Source organism: Podarcis cretensis, assembly GCF_951804945.1.
Source record: "Podarcis cretensis genome assembly, chromosome: 8".
NCBI classification, from domain to species: Eukaryota; Metazoa; Chordata; class Lepidosauria; order Squamata; family Lacertidae; genus Podarcis; species Podarcis cretensis.
Genome location: NC_137177.1, coordinates 30,773,362 through 30,787,958, shown reverse-complemented (window position 1 = coordinate 30,787,958; position 14,597 = coordinate 30,773,362). Strand labels below are relative to the sequence as shown.

Below are 14,597 nucleotides of genomic sequence, written 5' to 3'. Positions count from 1 at the left end.
AGGGAAGCCCTCCGATTCTGGCAAACTTAATACAGGCAGACGTCTGTAGGTCTTCCCTCCCCATCCATTCACTCGCACACATTTAAATTGTCTCTTCTCCCACACTGGGGCAACGCTCAGGGTGCCCAATTGTGAACGTAAACACACAAAAGCAAGCACGATGGTGCTGAACACGTAGCTCCCAAAAGCACAAGATTGCTGCTTTTAGGCCCCATCTGCTCTACACATCTAAAGCAATATCACACCACTTTAAACAGTCATGGTTTCTCCCAAAGAATCCTGGAACTGCAGATTGACAGAATCCAATAACATCTGCAGGACCACAGGCCAGTCACCACGGCTTTAGAGGGTATAACCTGCGTCGTGAAGCAATGGTAGACAAAGCAAATTGGTAGTCGACGCAAATGTTTCAAAGCAGGTGCTAGATGGGAAAATCCACTTGAGCTGCTGAGATAATGTCTAGCTCAGCCCTTAATCATTCTTTATATGCCTCTGAAATAATCCCCCCCCCCAAAAAAAAAGTATTTCTGTTTTGACTAAAATATCTATACCCTTTTTCTTACATGGTTTTAGACACACTTTTGCCACCACCACTATTTGAGAGGAGGTGGTACAACTCTCTGAAAGGAAAATGGGCAAACCAATTTAGGTTTGGGGTAGCTATTACCAAGTTAAGGAGGGGGAAATACATGGTGGAAACAAAAATATTCCTGGTTTATATAGCCATGCGTTTGAATTTTTTTGTGGTTACAAATGCTGCAAATTTCTAACAAGATGTTTAATGTTGCTTTCCAATTAATGAGAGGTATTATTGGGGGGGGGCAGGATTCTGCTCCCTTAAAGGCCAATTACACCTGTTTTCTTTATAAAGTACAAAACCTGTTTTTACAGGTGAAAGAAAAATGTATGTCCCCACCTACCCCAGCTTAGATTTTTTTTGTATTTGAGTATATCTGATATTCCTGCATTTGAGCATTCATATTTACCTCAGTGTTTCCTTTCCAAGCTTTGAGGGAACAGCAGGCAAATTGGCTGTGAAAATGTGACTGGGATGAATCACTGTATGGATAAATCCCCCAAATATTTGCTTCAGCTGGTGAAAGATTTGAGGTTAACCACTGCCAATGGTTTTAGTAAAGCAGCTGCCCCCCTAGTCCCCTTCCATATCTCATTTGCTTCCAAAAAATATTAAGGCAATTAAACCAAGAGGTCTTTTATGTGTGTTTTTTTTAATAACAAAACGAAATGAAACAAAAGGCTGCCAACTTTATTCTCATGATGACCTGGGAAGACAATGATAAGTTGTTCTTTCAAATGTGTTCAACTGATGTCTTCAAGTTCAATCTTGTGGACACCATAATGAACGAGTCTTGCAAGGCGTGATGACCTAAACACAAGAGCTGTGGTGGTTGTACACATAGATGTCATGCATGAGAAGATAGAACTCAGTGACAGCTTCTGATACAGTTCCCCTTCCCTTAAGTGGCTCCCTCCAGACATATCTGAACTATTGTGAGATCACTTGCGAGCCCACAATAATGGCAGACATAAGGCCCCTCTGGGTGAGAGACTGCTGTACCCCTGGTGGAGTTCTTGGATGTTAACAATTGAGTCTCGGAAGCAAACCACTGGTTTGCCTTTTGGAGCAGGGTGATGTTCTGTACTTGATTATTCCATTTTTGAAGTGGTATCTTACCTCCTGTTTAGTCTCAGTTACCTAATTATGTTGGCTTATTTGTATTGCTTTATATATTGTTTAGTTTGAGCTGTTAAATTAGGTTAGCTTATTTGTATTGGGAGGGATTCCACACTGCTTTCTTCCAATCGTTTCACCCATGCAAGTATTTCCGTTTGCCTCGTGGAACAATTTCCCCTCTTCCCCACCCCACATGCTCTGTTGTGGGGGATTATCCAACCCTCACAAGGAACTGGGGGACAGGGGGCACAGGGAAAAGAGAAGGGAGAAAGTCCCATTGCACTAGCAGGACTGGTTGCACTGGTTCCTGCTGGTATGGCAACTTTGTTGAATCTGGACCATAGTTTTCAACAATGTTGTGTGGATTGATTTTTTTAAAAGGACTTACTGATATTAGAAACAGTTATAAATAATCATACTATGTTTTGAATTGTTACGCTTACTGTTCATTTCATATGTTGTGAGCCACTTTGGGCATAATTTTCAGGGGAAATAACATACAGTTAGGTAGATGATGAAGATGGTATCTGTGAAAATGGAAAGGAATAGATTATTTCACACCAAAGGGCTGAAGTTGTTAACATACCCTTCCATGTTGCTTCTCTATGGTTTAGTAACCATAGCTATATTAATGCCCATGTAGGTCTATTGGCTGTATTGCTAGTGGGAGATCAACTAAATGGTAGAAATTTTGAATTCAGAAGCAAGATATAGCTCAGAGTTTTAGACCATGCAAACCAGGCAAGGACAGAGTGAGAGGATTCTTGATGTCAACTGTGGCTTCTCTGTATCCTATTATTCTAGTCTTAGTCACTTCTTCATATTTCCACAGCAATTTGTAACTACGGTGGTACCTCGGGTTAAGAACTTAATTCATTCTGGAGGTCCATTCTTAACCTGAAACTGTTCTTGACCTGAGGTACCACTTTAGATAATGGGGCCTCCCACTGCCGCTGCATCGCCGCCACACAATTTCTGTTCTCATCCTGAAACAAAGTTCTTAACCCAAGGTACTGTTTCTGGGTTAGCGGAGTCTGCAACCTGAAGCGTCTGTAACCTGAGGTACCACTGTATATAAAAAAATCCTCATGAAAATTTACCAGCATTTTAGTGCAAATTTCTCCTAATAAAAATATTTGTTTGCCGTTCTAATTCACACAATTCCCCCTAAAATAATGCATTTTTATGTTTTGCCCAAAATTTTATGCACAATTTCTCTATTATATGCATCTTAGTACATGCAAGTTGATTAGAGAACTGCATCACAAAATTTGGAGAAATAGGAATTTTGAAGTATAGCTATGTTTTTGGTTTGCGAAGTGTGAATTAGGTAGTTTCTCATTTGATTACAGACAAAATCATGTGACAACAGCCCCTTAACACTGCATTGAGAAAGCCTTTTCTTTACTGCTGTTTGTAACAGGATTGGGCTATCCCTCTTTTCCTCCCTTTCCTGTGGGCTCCAATGGAACTCTTCAGCAGAAGGATGAGGTGGATGGATAGCTCGGGTATCACCATAGAGAGTTGGGCCCAGAGAATATAGATATCACCTTTTTCAATAATGATGAAATCAATACAGTAAACATTTCCCCCCAAATATGTCAACTCATCCCAGAGTGCTTGCTTTTGGGCTTTTCATTTTTGTTCTCATAGATCCAACTCTATTTCATTGTCAACATTACAAACACAGGGATGGAGGGGCTTGTTTCCAAATAAAAAGAGGTTTTATTAAGATAATGACTGACATTTTTTTTGTTTGTTGTGGTGGTGGCATTGTACATCTATTGCAGCTTTTTAAGAGAGACAACAGCAAGTACAAAAGAAAAAGAAAAAACCAAACCGGGCTAAATGTCTCTAATCATTAGCGTCACAGGCTATTGTCCATGCTACCAGGTTCTGTATCCAAAACTTCATTCCAGAAAATTCCAAAGACTGACTTAGTTTTCAAAAAGTTTTTTTTTTTTAAAAGAAGTCCCAACTTAATTGGATATAAATAACGCGCACTGGACATTTTAAAACTTTGATTTAATTACACATAAATAAATATATACAGATTTCAAAACAGTTTGGTTTGGCCTCCTTCAAGTTCTTTCTTGTGCTTTAATCGTTTATTAATTTATTATTATAAGTATAATCATTTATTCATTATTTAATATTACTAAAAAATTTGAAAACTCAAGGAGTGGAGGCTGGTGGTGTAATCTCACTCATCCTGGGTCCAGGTCAGCTGAATGACACCTTGACAGAACAGAGCGTTTGCAGGGGACTCTGTTCCTTTTAGGGGGAAAACTGCTGAAACGTGTGTATTGGTGCGTCTGGTCTAAATCAGACAAAACCCACTGTGATTTCCAATTGGTCAAAATGTGTAAACGAAGTCGCAGAGCTGCTCAGTGGCAGTGGAACAGGTGAGGTTCCTTCTTCCTTGACCCATAAGTCTGCAACGGAGGTGAACATCAGCAGACACCTCGCTTGCTCTTTCTGCCTCATCTCTCTGGGCCGGTTCCATGAGGCAAATTAAAAACATGCCCCTGCCCTTCTTGATCCCACTAAGACCTCTTCATTTTACATTGCTCACTTCTCTCTTGGAACAGCTCAACATTGCATGATTATGGGCTTTTCAAAGAAAATGTATTTTTTTAAAAAGAAAAAGTAATTGCACATGTAACCTGGCTTTTGGTATCCACTACTGAATACCCAAAGTGTCAACAGCAACCACCAACTGCTCTTGATTTTACTTCCATCTCTGTGAGGCCCATGTGGATGTTCCTCCTTCTCCAGTCACATTTTTTTGAGTTGGTTTCATCTGTCACAGTTCAGAAAACATGGCAAGAGGAAAGGGGGGCGGGTCTTCGCTGTTGCTGCTTTTCTTTTCCCAACGTCGATAAGACCCAAGCCTCCTATCTCATGAACTGGGAAAGGGGAAAAACCCTCTGACTGGGCAGGCTGGGGAACTGTGGCGTCATTTCCGATGTTTCACTTCCTTTTCTGATGTTTTGGAGTCGCCGACCGGGTGGCCGTTGCCTGTGCTGTTCATGAACATTTTATCGAGCCCTTTGAGCGACTCCACCAAGTAGTTTTGGAACGCTGTAAGTGCCGCGCAGATTGCCGGCCCCCCAAAACCATGAGTTATTAAGCTGAAGTGGGTCAAGCAACTCTGAACTCCGGGCTCCAGAATGAGGGAAGGGCGGCTGTTTCCAAGTGGAGAGCGATCTTGGGCCATCAAATCGGCAAACTCTTTGCAGATTTGCCTAGAATGAGAGAGGGAGAGATATAACCTTAAACAAAACAAGAAAAAAAATGACACAAGCAGGTGTAGCTTGGCAGCTCCACTGCCACGGGCCAGGGATTGCTTCCCCTCTGTGGCAGGAGGAGGAGGAGCCGCCATGTCCCAGGCTCACACGGCAGCAGCACATCTGGCATCGCATCTACACATTGCAACATGTTTACATTTTAGCTAAATTGTGCCTTAGAACAGAGGTGAGTAGATGGCTCTAGAGATAGAAACTGCAGGAGCAGAAATTGCTCTTGTGCTCTGGTCCTGCTGAATGGTTTCCCACAGGTATCTGGTCGGCCACTGTGAAAACAGGAAACTGGACCAGATGGGCCATTGGCCTGACCCAGCAAGACTCTTCCTATGTTCTTAGGGATTGCAGTAAATTAACAAGTGTTTCTGATTCCCAGTGGTTCACTGATAGCAAATCCAAAAAGCCCCACTGAAATAAGGCTGCTGAAATCAAGAAACCTTAGGGCAGGGGTGAGGTACCAAAGGCCAGATGTGGCCCTCCAAACCTCTCTGTTATGCCCCTCAAAAGTCTCTCCTGGCCTGGCTTCACAGCCAATAACTTTTGCCTAGCTGGAATTTGTCCAGGTCTAATACTTCCTCTGCCTTCAGTTGGTGGATGTTGGGATACCAGTGAAAAACAAATTGGATCCCCGAAGGCTAAAGTCTGCTCTCTCCTGCCTTTGAGAACTAACAGCTTGGACTCTTCAGAGTATTTTTTTTGTGTGTACTTGTAACCAGTATAATTCATAGCTGGTGAATCTGACTTCTCCAATAGGAGAGTCTGCAAATTTATGATTTGCAGCCTACAATTCATTTGGTGATTTTATGAAACAACAATTTTCTGATTGCTTTTGAGAGTTTGGTGGGCAGAGAAATTGCCTGGAAACTGTCTTGTGATGGGATCTGTCTTACAGAATTTAGAACACCAATCAAAACACTGAAATACAGGCCTGCCGAGAAAATTGTTCAGCACATTTGGGGATCTTTGCACCTGGGAATCTGTATACAATGAAGGCAGATAAAGAGGTATGTTTGGTATGCCTGTGTGAGAACTACAAAGCTTCTTTGGAATCTTTGGAGCTGTAGGACTCCAGTCCCATCAACCCCAGCCAGCGTAAGCAATGGTGCGGGATGATGGAAGAGTTGCACATGAGCAACATCTGGAGAGTCAAAGGTTCCCCAGCCTTCAACTACTAACTAGTTAACAGTACAATCCTATATATAAATGTCTACTCAGAAGTATGTCCCACTAAGTTCAATAGGGCCTACTCTCAGATAACCGTTTGTAGCTTTGCAGCCTAAATAGTTCACAACCATCATAACAGAACTGCAAACAAAAATAGAAACCCGGGAATTGTAAATAATTTTTAAATAAGTAAACATAAGAGCTGCAAAGGATTCCAGGGAGAATTTGGAAACTGTTTCAAGTATAAAAGTATTAAATGTTCAAAGCTGATGTTTAAAATTATTACCTCAAAATCTCTCTGCATGGCCTAAAATTAACATTATCCTTCACAGTTGAATTCCACATTTAAAAATTCTATTTCCAAAAGAAAGTCACGCTTGAATTCTGACATTGTGCCAGGGAAATGTTTAAGCCAGACTTCACCAACCTTCCAGGTGTCTTAAACTAGAGTTCCCAACAGCCAAAATTAATTCAAAATTAATTTTCACAACTGTGGCTCTCCCTTTTTGGGAGACTCTCCCTTTTAAGGCAAAGGGGGAAGGGTAATTGTATGGACTCTATACTCACTTGGTTGCTAATAGCATGTTCTTCCGAGCATGAAGCTCACCAGGGTCGGAGTGCTGGCGGCAGAGGTACTCCGCTGCAGCCTTAGCCGGAAACTCTGTTTCGCACACATAACCGAAATCTCGGGCAAGGTGAACAGCCTCACCTGCAAAAGAAATATATTCATGAGCATGTATGGTCTTGTCTGCTACTGATACTCAGCATAATCAACTCTGCATGGGGTGGAGCTCATAGGGATGTCAATTTCAGTTTCTCTCAGTTTCTGATTTTTCTAAGCCAAACTCCCAACTTATCACTATCTCATGGTGAAAAAGTCAAAGTTGCTTGGCAATATCTCTCTTTGTGCATTTTGCTTGTGATCAGGAGAGTTCTATATAAAGCAGAGCAGCCTTTGGAGAGGCAGACTCTTAAAAGCATGGGTGAAATATGTTAATTTCAGTTTCTCAGTTTCTTGTTTTTCCACTCTGAAGCTCAGTCCTCCAAATTTTCACATCACTTGGTTGTTGTTTTAAAGAAAGTCCTCATGAAAACACATCAGCAGTTTAGTGCATTTTTATCCTAATATACACGTCTGGATACAATTTTGCCCATTGTACACATTTTTCGCAAAGCAATTATTCCCTTCATAAATTCATTTTTTACGTTATGTTCACTAAAACATGCATTTTTATGCACATATTACTTGGATGGAGAACTGCATTGCAAAATCTGGAGAAGCATGAATTTTGAAGGATGGCTGTGTTTCATTTCACATCTTGTTTTGGAAAGTGCAAATTGGGTAAATTTGCCTTAAAATGTGAACTGAATTTAATTTCTGCCCATCCCTATGTGTGGGTCTCTAGACTTTTCAACAGCATGAATAAGCAGGGCTATCAGCTAAGTATAAATCTCCTGCTCTTTGATTGACCTGACTGAGCAAAGCAATTGATGTATTACGAAAGCCTCAACATAGGTGCCAAAATTTAGTAAATAAGGTCACAATTTAGAAAACAAAAGCTGCTGCTTATTGTTAGAAGAAAAGTTATTTGTAATGTTTTAAAAGCAGATATACTAATAGTATATATATTGCTGGTTCTTACGTAGCCCAAACAGCAGTATACTGTGTACACACACACACACACACAAAGTATAGGTCAAAGTGCTGGTTTTGACCTATAAAGCCTTAAATGGCTCAGGACTGCCAGATCCTGTGCTCATCATCTGAGGCCCTTTGTGTACCTCATCCATGAAAAGTCTGGAAGGTGGCAACACAAAAATCGTCCTTTTCTTCAGTGGCTCCCTCCCTCTTTTGGGAATGCTCTCCTCAGGGAGGCTTGCCTGATGCCTTCATTACATATCTTTAAATGCCAGGCAAAAACATTTCTTTTTAACCAGATCTTTGGCTGATTAACATTCGATGTCCTTTTAAATGTGTTTGTGGGAAGGGGGTTATTGGTTTGGTTTTTTGTTCTTGTTCATGTTATGTATTTTGTGTTTCTCATTTTGTATTTTTATGTTGTGAAGCGCCCTGTGAACTTCAGATGAAGGGCAGTATACAAATTTATTATATACAAATTAATAATAATAATAATAATGGCGCGCACACATGGGAAGCATCAGCACAGGGGGAGAATCGTAGAATTGGAAGGGACTCTGAGGGCCATCTTGTCCAACCCATAGCTGTCAACCTTCCCTTTTTTTGCGGGAAATTCCCTTATTCCAGCGCCGTTTCCCGATGCTATCACAGATTGTTAGATATCCTGTAGACTATCCCCAGGACAGGTGAGGCTGCTGATCCCTTCTTTTCAAATCTGAAAGTAGACAGCTATGGTCCAACCCCCTGCAACGCAGTAATGTCAACTAGATCATAGTAACAGGTGGCCAACCAACTTCTTAACAAACTCTGAGGAAGGAGAATCCACCACCTCTTGTGGGAGCACGGGGGAATTGTTTTGCTTCTTATATTATGTATTTTGTGGTTTTATGCTGTAGAAACACCCTGTGAAATTTTAATAATAATAATAATTAATAATAATAATAATAATGGAGCTCCAAGGTTTGCAGAAGTACAGAAAATCTACAGGGGTGTGACTGTAAGAAGGCCCAGTGACAACTGAGTATTCTCAGCAGGCATAGGGGAAACCAGGGGGTGTAGAATTGGAAGGAGTGGCTGGAAGCCTGAATACAGTCCCATGCCCACTGCCCCACTGCAGAAAAGGAGCACTTAGGTCCCAAAACTGATACAGATGGTTCCCTATTGTGTTGCTTGGACACGTCTCCCTATCCCAAGTACAGTGGAGTACATTTTATTTTTTTGAACATTTATAACCCACTTCTAATCCATTAGAATATCAGAGCAGGGTGCAAAGCATAAAATAACTTAACTGAATGATGAAACAATGCAAAATTCCTAAAGCATAGGACAGAACTGCCAAGCGTCCTCTTTTGGTTCAAATGTGCACACAGCCATGAGAATGAGAAAGTTTTTAAGCAACTTAAAAAAGCTGGTTCTGCTTGGGTATCCAAGAGCAGATTCTGCTTAGAACGGCTAAAGAGCAGCCTGGCTTCCCAGCACAAGCAGGGTGGAAGCAATGCTCTGGCAACTAGGTTAATGCACTTGGGATGGATGGCATAATCCAGCAATCAGCAGGGGAGCGCAGATGAATTAACTCTGTCTGTCTAACCAGGGTTTCAGAAGCTGAGCATGATCAATTGCCATCAGCTCTGATTACTTCCGCAGGGATGCCTGAAGATGGATCAATTTCACCGATGAGAGGGCATTTCCATGGAATGATGGAATACCCCAGCCTGAGTGCCATGCCCTAAGGAAGCCTCAGTGCTCATCACAGACAATGCAGACAGGGCCATCTCTTTCTCTTACTCCTCTTGCCTTCCATGTGAAAAGCCATCAGATGTGGACCCTCCTACCCAACCCCAGCAAAAAGAAAAAAGAACTACTCTGTGGTTGATCTGGGGTTGCAACACAGCTGGAAAAGGGGGTGGAGTAGAGCTTTACATGCCACCCAAACAGAGAGAGGATTTGAGGAACCTCTGCATATTATTGTTATTTATTGAATTTGTTAGTTGCTTTATCTTGCCCAGGGCAACCCAAAGCAACTTATAACCAACCAGACAGACAGACAGACAGACAGACAGACAAACATACATGAGTTCAAAGCCAGAACTCAGTTCCAGCACCTCTCAGGTGGCCACCATTGTCATTATAAAGGAACAAGGAAGGTGTTCACAGTGAGTTCCAGCACCTCTTTTTCTAGAAAAATAGCACTGCATATATATGCACATGCTAATTTGCATGTATAGCTCCAAACTGAGAAATAATGACTATAATTTAACCCTGTCCTGCAGGCTCACAGGTCATCGTCAGGATGTTTTGTAGGGGGTTTACAAATTTATTTATCATTTAATATAGAAATTCCTAAATTCTGCCTGTGGTCCCCCCCCCCCCTAATATGTAGAAAGCTCTTCGTTATTGTTGAGTGGCCCAGCTTGGCTCCCAAACAGCTTTGCTGTTACAGTGGTACCTCGGGTTACAGATGCTTCAGGTTACAGACGCCGCTAACCCAGAAATAGTACCTCGGGTTAAGAACTTTGCTTCAGGATGAGAACAGAAATTGTGCTCTGGTGGCGTGGCGGCAGCAGGAGGCCCCATTAGCTAAAGTGGCATTTTTAGAATGTCAAATTGCCACACAGGGACTGCAATGGAGAGGATGGCAGCATGTGAGCAGTTTGTGCCTTCTTTCCCCAACTGCCCCCTTTGAAAATCTATCTGCTCTACATGTCAGACAGGTCTAGGAGAAATGTCTTATATGCATGAAAGGGACCTTTTCCTGCTAAGCATGAATGTTGGGTGGGATAGGGGGCAAGGAGGGGAGACCATGGACCAGACCCAAAGGCTCTGTAGGATGCAACTGGCCTGTGAGTCCCACAGTCACCCATACATTGATGTATATTGCTGTTTTAAATAATACTATCTATCAAAGGAGAAAGTGAGATATAGTTTTGTTTTGTTTTTAATTTTTATTCTGCTTGTTTTCTCTCATTTAAGGCGGGGCGGTATCCTTGCCTTTCACAGCCAAAACAGGATTTATTTTTAGAGTGTGCCATAGTAAGAATGATGCACCCTTAGTGGAGCCCACCTCAACTGGAAGGAGAGGAGCCAAAAACAGAAATTCATGCAAAAAAGATCAAAGGACAGACTCTGCACTTTGTAAGTCACTTTGGGTAAGTTTTCGTGAGGGAAAAAGTGAGTAACAAATGTGAAGTAGTAGTACAGCCAGGACCCTGGAGCTCTCAGGGCTTGGTTGAAATGTAAGGCTAGCCCTTTCGATATGTAGGGCTAGCCTTGTTCCTTGGTCAAACATGCCATCATCTGTAATTTACTCCGACCCCCTGAACAGCAGCCAGTGACAGCTCCCAGCTGTCTGGGCTGAGTCAAAAATGTGTCTTGCCCTGTCCTCCTTTTCTTCTGATGGTAATCAACCATTCAAAGGAGCCAGGCCCAACTGCCTGGGGAACAACCGCTGCCTCACAGACCTGTTCGTTTCATTTGCTGCCAACAAAAGAGATGGGCTATTCCTCCTTGGCAGCTGCCTTTTGGGCCACAATGGATTTCAGAGCAAAGCAAATGCACAGTCCAAAAACTCCTGTCACCGTGTGTGTGTGTGTGTGTGTGTGTGCGCGCGCACGCACACACACACACACACACACACACACACACAAACACACACACTTCTCAAGTCGAGGTTGCCGGGAAGACAACCTCTCTCATTTACCATGAAGGCCAGAGAATAACCCCATCCTGCCTCCTCAGTCCCCTTCAGGTGCCTGATAGTTAATCTTTTGCCCATATTAATCACAGATGGGCTTAGCCTCAGGGCCCATTTCTGTGCAGGGTGATGATGTCAAAGGCTTCTCCCCACGCCACCTCTACTTATACAGTGGTACCTTGGGTTAGACGCTTCAGGTTACAGACTCCGCTAACCCAGAAATAGTATCTCAGGTTAAGAACTTTGCTTCAGGATGAGAACAGCAATTGTGCGGCGGCGGCACGCTGGCAGCGGGATGCCCCATTAGCTAAAGTGGTACCTCAGGTTAAGAATAGTTTCAGGTTAAGAATGGACCTCCAGAACAAATGAAGTTCTTAACCCGAGGTACCACTGTACCTGGTAAGATGTGTGAAGCAGGGAGGACACGTATTTGCATTAACACTGACCTAAGCTAATGTATAAGGGACGCGGGTGGCGCTGTGGGTTAAACCACAGAGCCTAGGACTTGCCGATCAGAAGGTCGGCGGTTCGAATCCCCGTGATGGGGTGAGCTCCCGTTGTCCCTGCTCCTGCCAACCTAGCAGTTTGAAAGCACATCAAAGCGCAAGTAGATAAATAGGTACTGCTCTGGTGGAAAGGTAAACGGCATTTCCGTGCGCTGCTCTGGCACGCCAGAAGTGGCTTAGTCATGCTGGCCACATGACCTGGAAGCTGTATGCCGGCTCCCTCGGCCAATAAAGCGAGATGAGCGCCACAACCCCAGAGTTGGTCACGACTGGACCTAATGGTCAGGGGTCCCTTTACCTTTAATCTAACGTATAGGTGCAAATTTTGGGGGAAATGTCTATAACTCAATTAGGAATCCAACACATCTCACTGTAATGAGAAAGACTGTGACCAGGTGATCTCTGTGCCTGTTCAGTTTGCTGTTGAGGTGCATCATACAACTAACACACATTTAAAGCACATGGCTTCCCCCAAGGAATCCTGGGAACTGCTGTTTGTTAAACTTGCTTCGAATTGTAGCTCTGTGAGGTGTAAATTGCAGTTCCCAGAATTCTTTGGGGACAGTCATCTGCCTTAAATGCCCTTTACATGTATGGTGTGTATGTGGCCTTTATCTTTAAACTGGACTTCGCCCTGACAAGTAGAGGACCGTCCTCTGACGTATCTTCTTTTAGAGAACTGCCCTCTGTAAAGAGAAGGTGTGTGGCATCCTCCTTGCAGCCAGGATTCTGCCCATGTTTGGAGAGACAGTGGATGTACAAAGTAGCCTTTGCTAACCTGTTGCCTTACAGATGTTTTGGACCACAGCTCCCATCAGTCCCAAATCCTAGAATAGACAGCTCTAGGCCTCAGCATTATTCCAATGATGCCGCTGGGTTTATACCAGGGCCCAAAGGCCTTCAAGGCTGCTGCAGCCTCCCTGGCATACATCAGGTCCTCCCCCACTGCCTAGCCCATCCCCACCCCAGGAAATCTTCCTAGGGAAAATGATGTTGTGGAGAAGCTGATCTTCACTGGGAGAGAGATGCAGTCAGCTCACAGGCCTCTGGATCTTGGTACCATCCCCATAACTTGAGTGGAGAAGATGTGCAGGAGCCAAGAGGCCTCAGATAAGGTCCTGGGTCTTTTATTTATTAAAAAAATTATATACTGCTGTTTCATAGAAATACGATACGATACAATATCTTTATTGTCATTGTCCCTTGCAGAACAATGAAATTGAAAAACTACATAAAACTACATAAAAACTACATAAAACATTCAAAAACCCCTAAAAAACTCTAAAACCCCATTTTAAAATACACTATACTACAGAGACCCCTTATGCTGCGTTTAGAACCAGAATTGCATTTGCGTAGAAACTGTTTCTCAGATGGCTAGTCCTGGCCTTTATAACCCTGTACCTTCTTCCAGAAGGCAGAAGCTGAAAGAGATCATTTCCGGGGTGCATACTATTCTGCGCTATCTCTGCTGCTTTCTTATGGCACCTGGCAGCATAGATTTGATCTAAAGTGGGAAGAGTGCACCCAATAATCCTCTCTGCAGTCTTTACAACCCTGGACAGCATTGTTTTTCCCTGGCCGTGCAGCTCCCAAACCACACGCACAGACCGTAAGTTAGTACGCTCTCCACAGTGCAATGGTAAAATACCATCAACAGGTCCTTTGAGAGATTGTTTTTCCAGAGGATTCTCAGAAAATATAACCTCTGCTGTGCTCTCTTCACCAGGTCTTTGCTGTTTTCTCCCCAGGATAGGTCGTCTCTCAACTCCATTCCCAGAAAATGAAACACCGAGACCTGTTCCACGCACTTCCCCTCAAGTGGCTGAATATTCAATTTACATTTCCTAAAGTCCACAATGATCTCTTTTGTTTTCTTTAAGTTAAGCAGTAAGTTGTTTTTCCTGCACCACTCCCCCAACTGCTCAACTTCCTTCCTATAGGCCGTCTCCCCCTCTCCAGCCGTAATTAAACCAACCACTGTTGTATCATCTGCGAACTTAATGATCTTATTACTGGGGTATGTGGGGGCACAGTCAGCTGTATAGAGCGTGTATAAAAGCGGGCTCAACATGCAGCCCTGCGGCGTCCCCGTATTCGTGATGAGATCCGCAGAGACGTGGGAACCCAACCTGACCCTTTGGGAACGGTTTGATAGAAAGTCTAATATCCACCTGCACAAACATGGTGGAAGTCCCAGGTCTAATAATATGGGCACCAATCTATGCGGAAGAATAGTATTAAATGCAGAACTAAAGTCTACAAATAACAATCTCGTGTAGTACCCTTGCTTCTCCAAATGAGTCAGGACAGCATGTAAAGCCATTGCCACAGCATCCTCTGCGGATCTCTTTGCCTTGTACGCAAACTGATAAGGGTCAAGTCCCACTGGCAGACAAGATAAGATGTGCTTCCTCACCAGTTTTTCGAAACATTTCATTATAATGGGTGTCAGTGCCACAGGGCGAAAATCATTCAGACTGTCTACCTTTGATGTTTTTGGCAGGGGTATAATGGTAGCAGATTTCAGACAGGGTGGAACAGTGGCTTGGGCCAGAGACTGGTTAAAAATCTTCGTAAAGATTCCTGCCAGTTG

At 43.1% G+C, this 14,597-nt stretch overlaps 1 protein-coding gene across 5 annotated transcripts in view; it reads right to left on the bottom strand.

The window, feature by feature from the left end:
• Nucleotides 1-4,323: 4,323 nt before the first annotated feature.
• Nucleotides 4,324-14,597, bottom strand: part of TFAP2E (transcription factor AP-2 epsilon) — a 75,561-nt gene continuing 65,287 nt past the window's right edge. For all 5 annotated transcript variants that reach the window (XM_079987765.1, XM_079987767.1, XM_079987764.1 and 2 more), the window contains 2 exons: nucleotides 6,733-6,874; nucleotides 4,324-4,944 (listed from right to left, as the gene is read on the bottom strand). In XM_079987765.1, coding sequence (XP_079843891.1) covers nucleotides 4,656-4,944; nucleotides 6,733-6,874 — 431 coding nt within the window. In that variant the 3' untranslated portion in view covers nucleotides 4,324-4,655. The remainder of the gene's footprint in view (nucleotides 4,945-6,732; nucleotides 6,875-14,597) is intronic.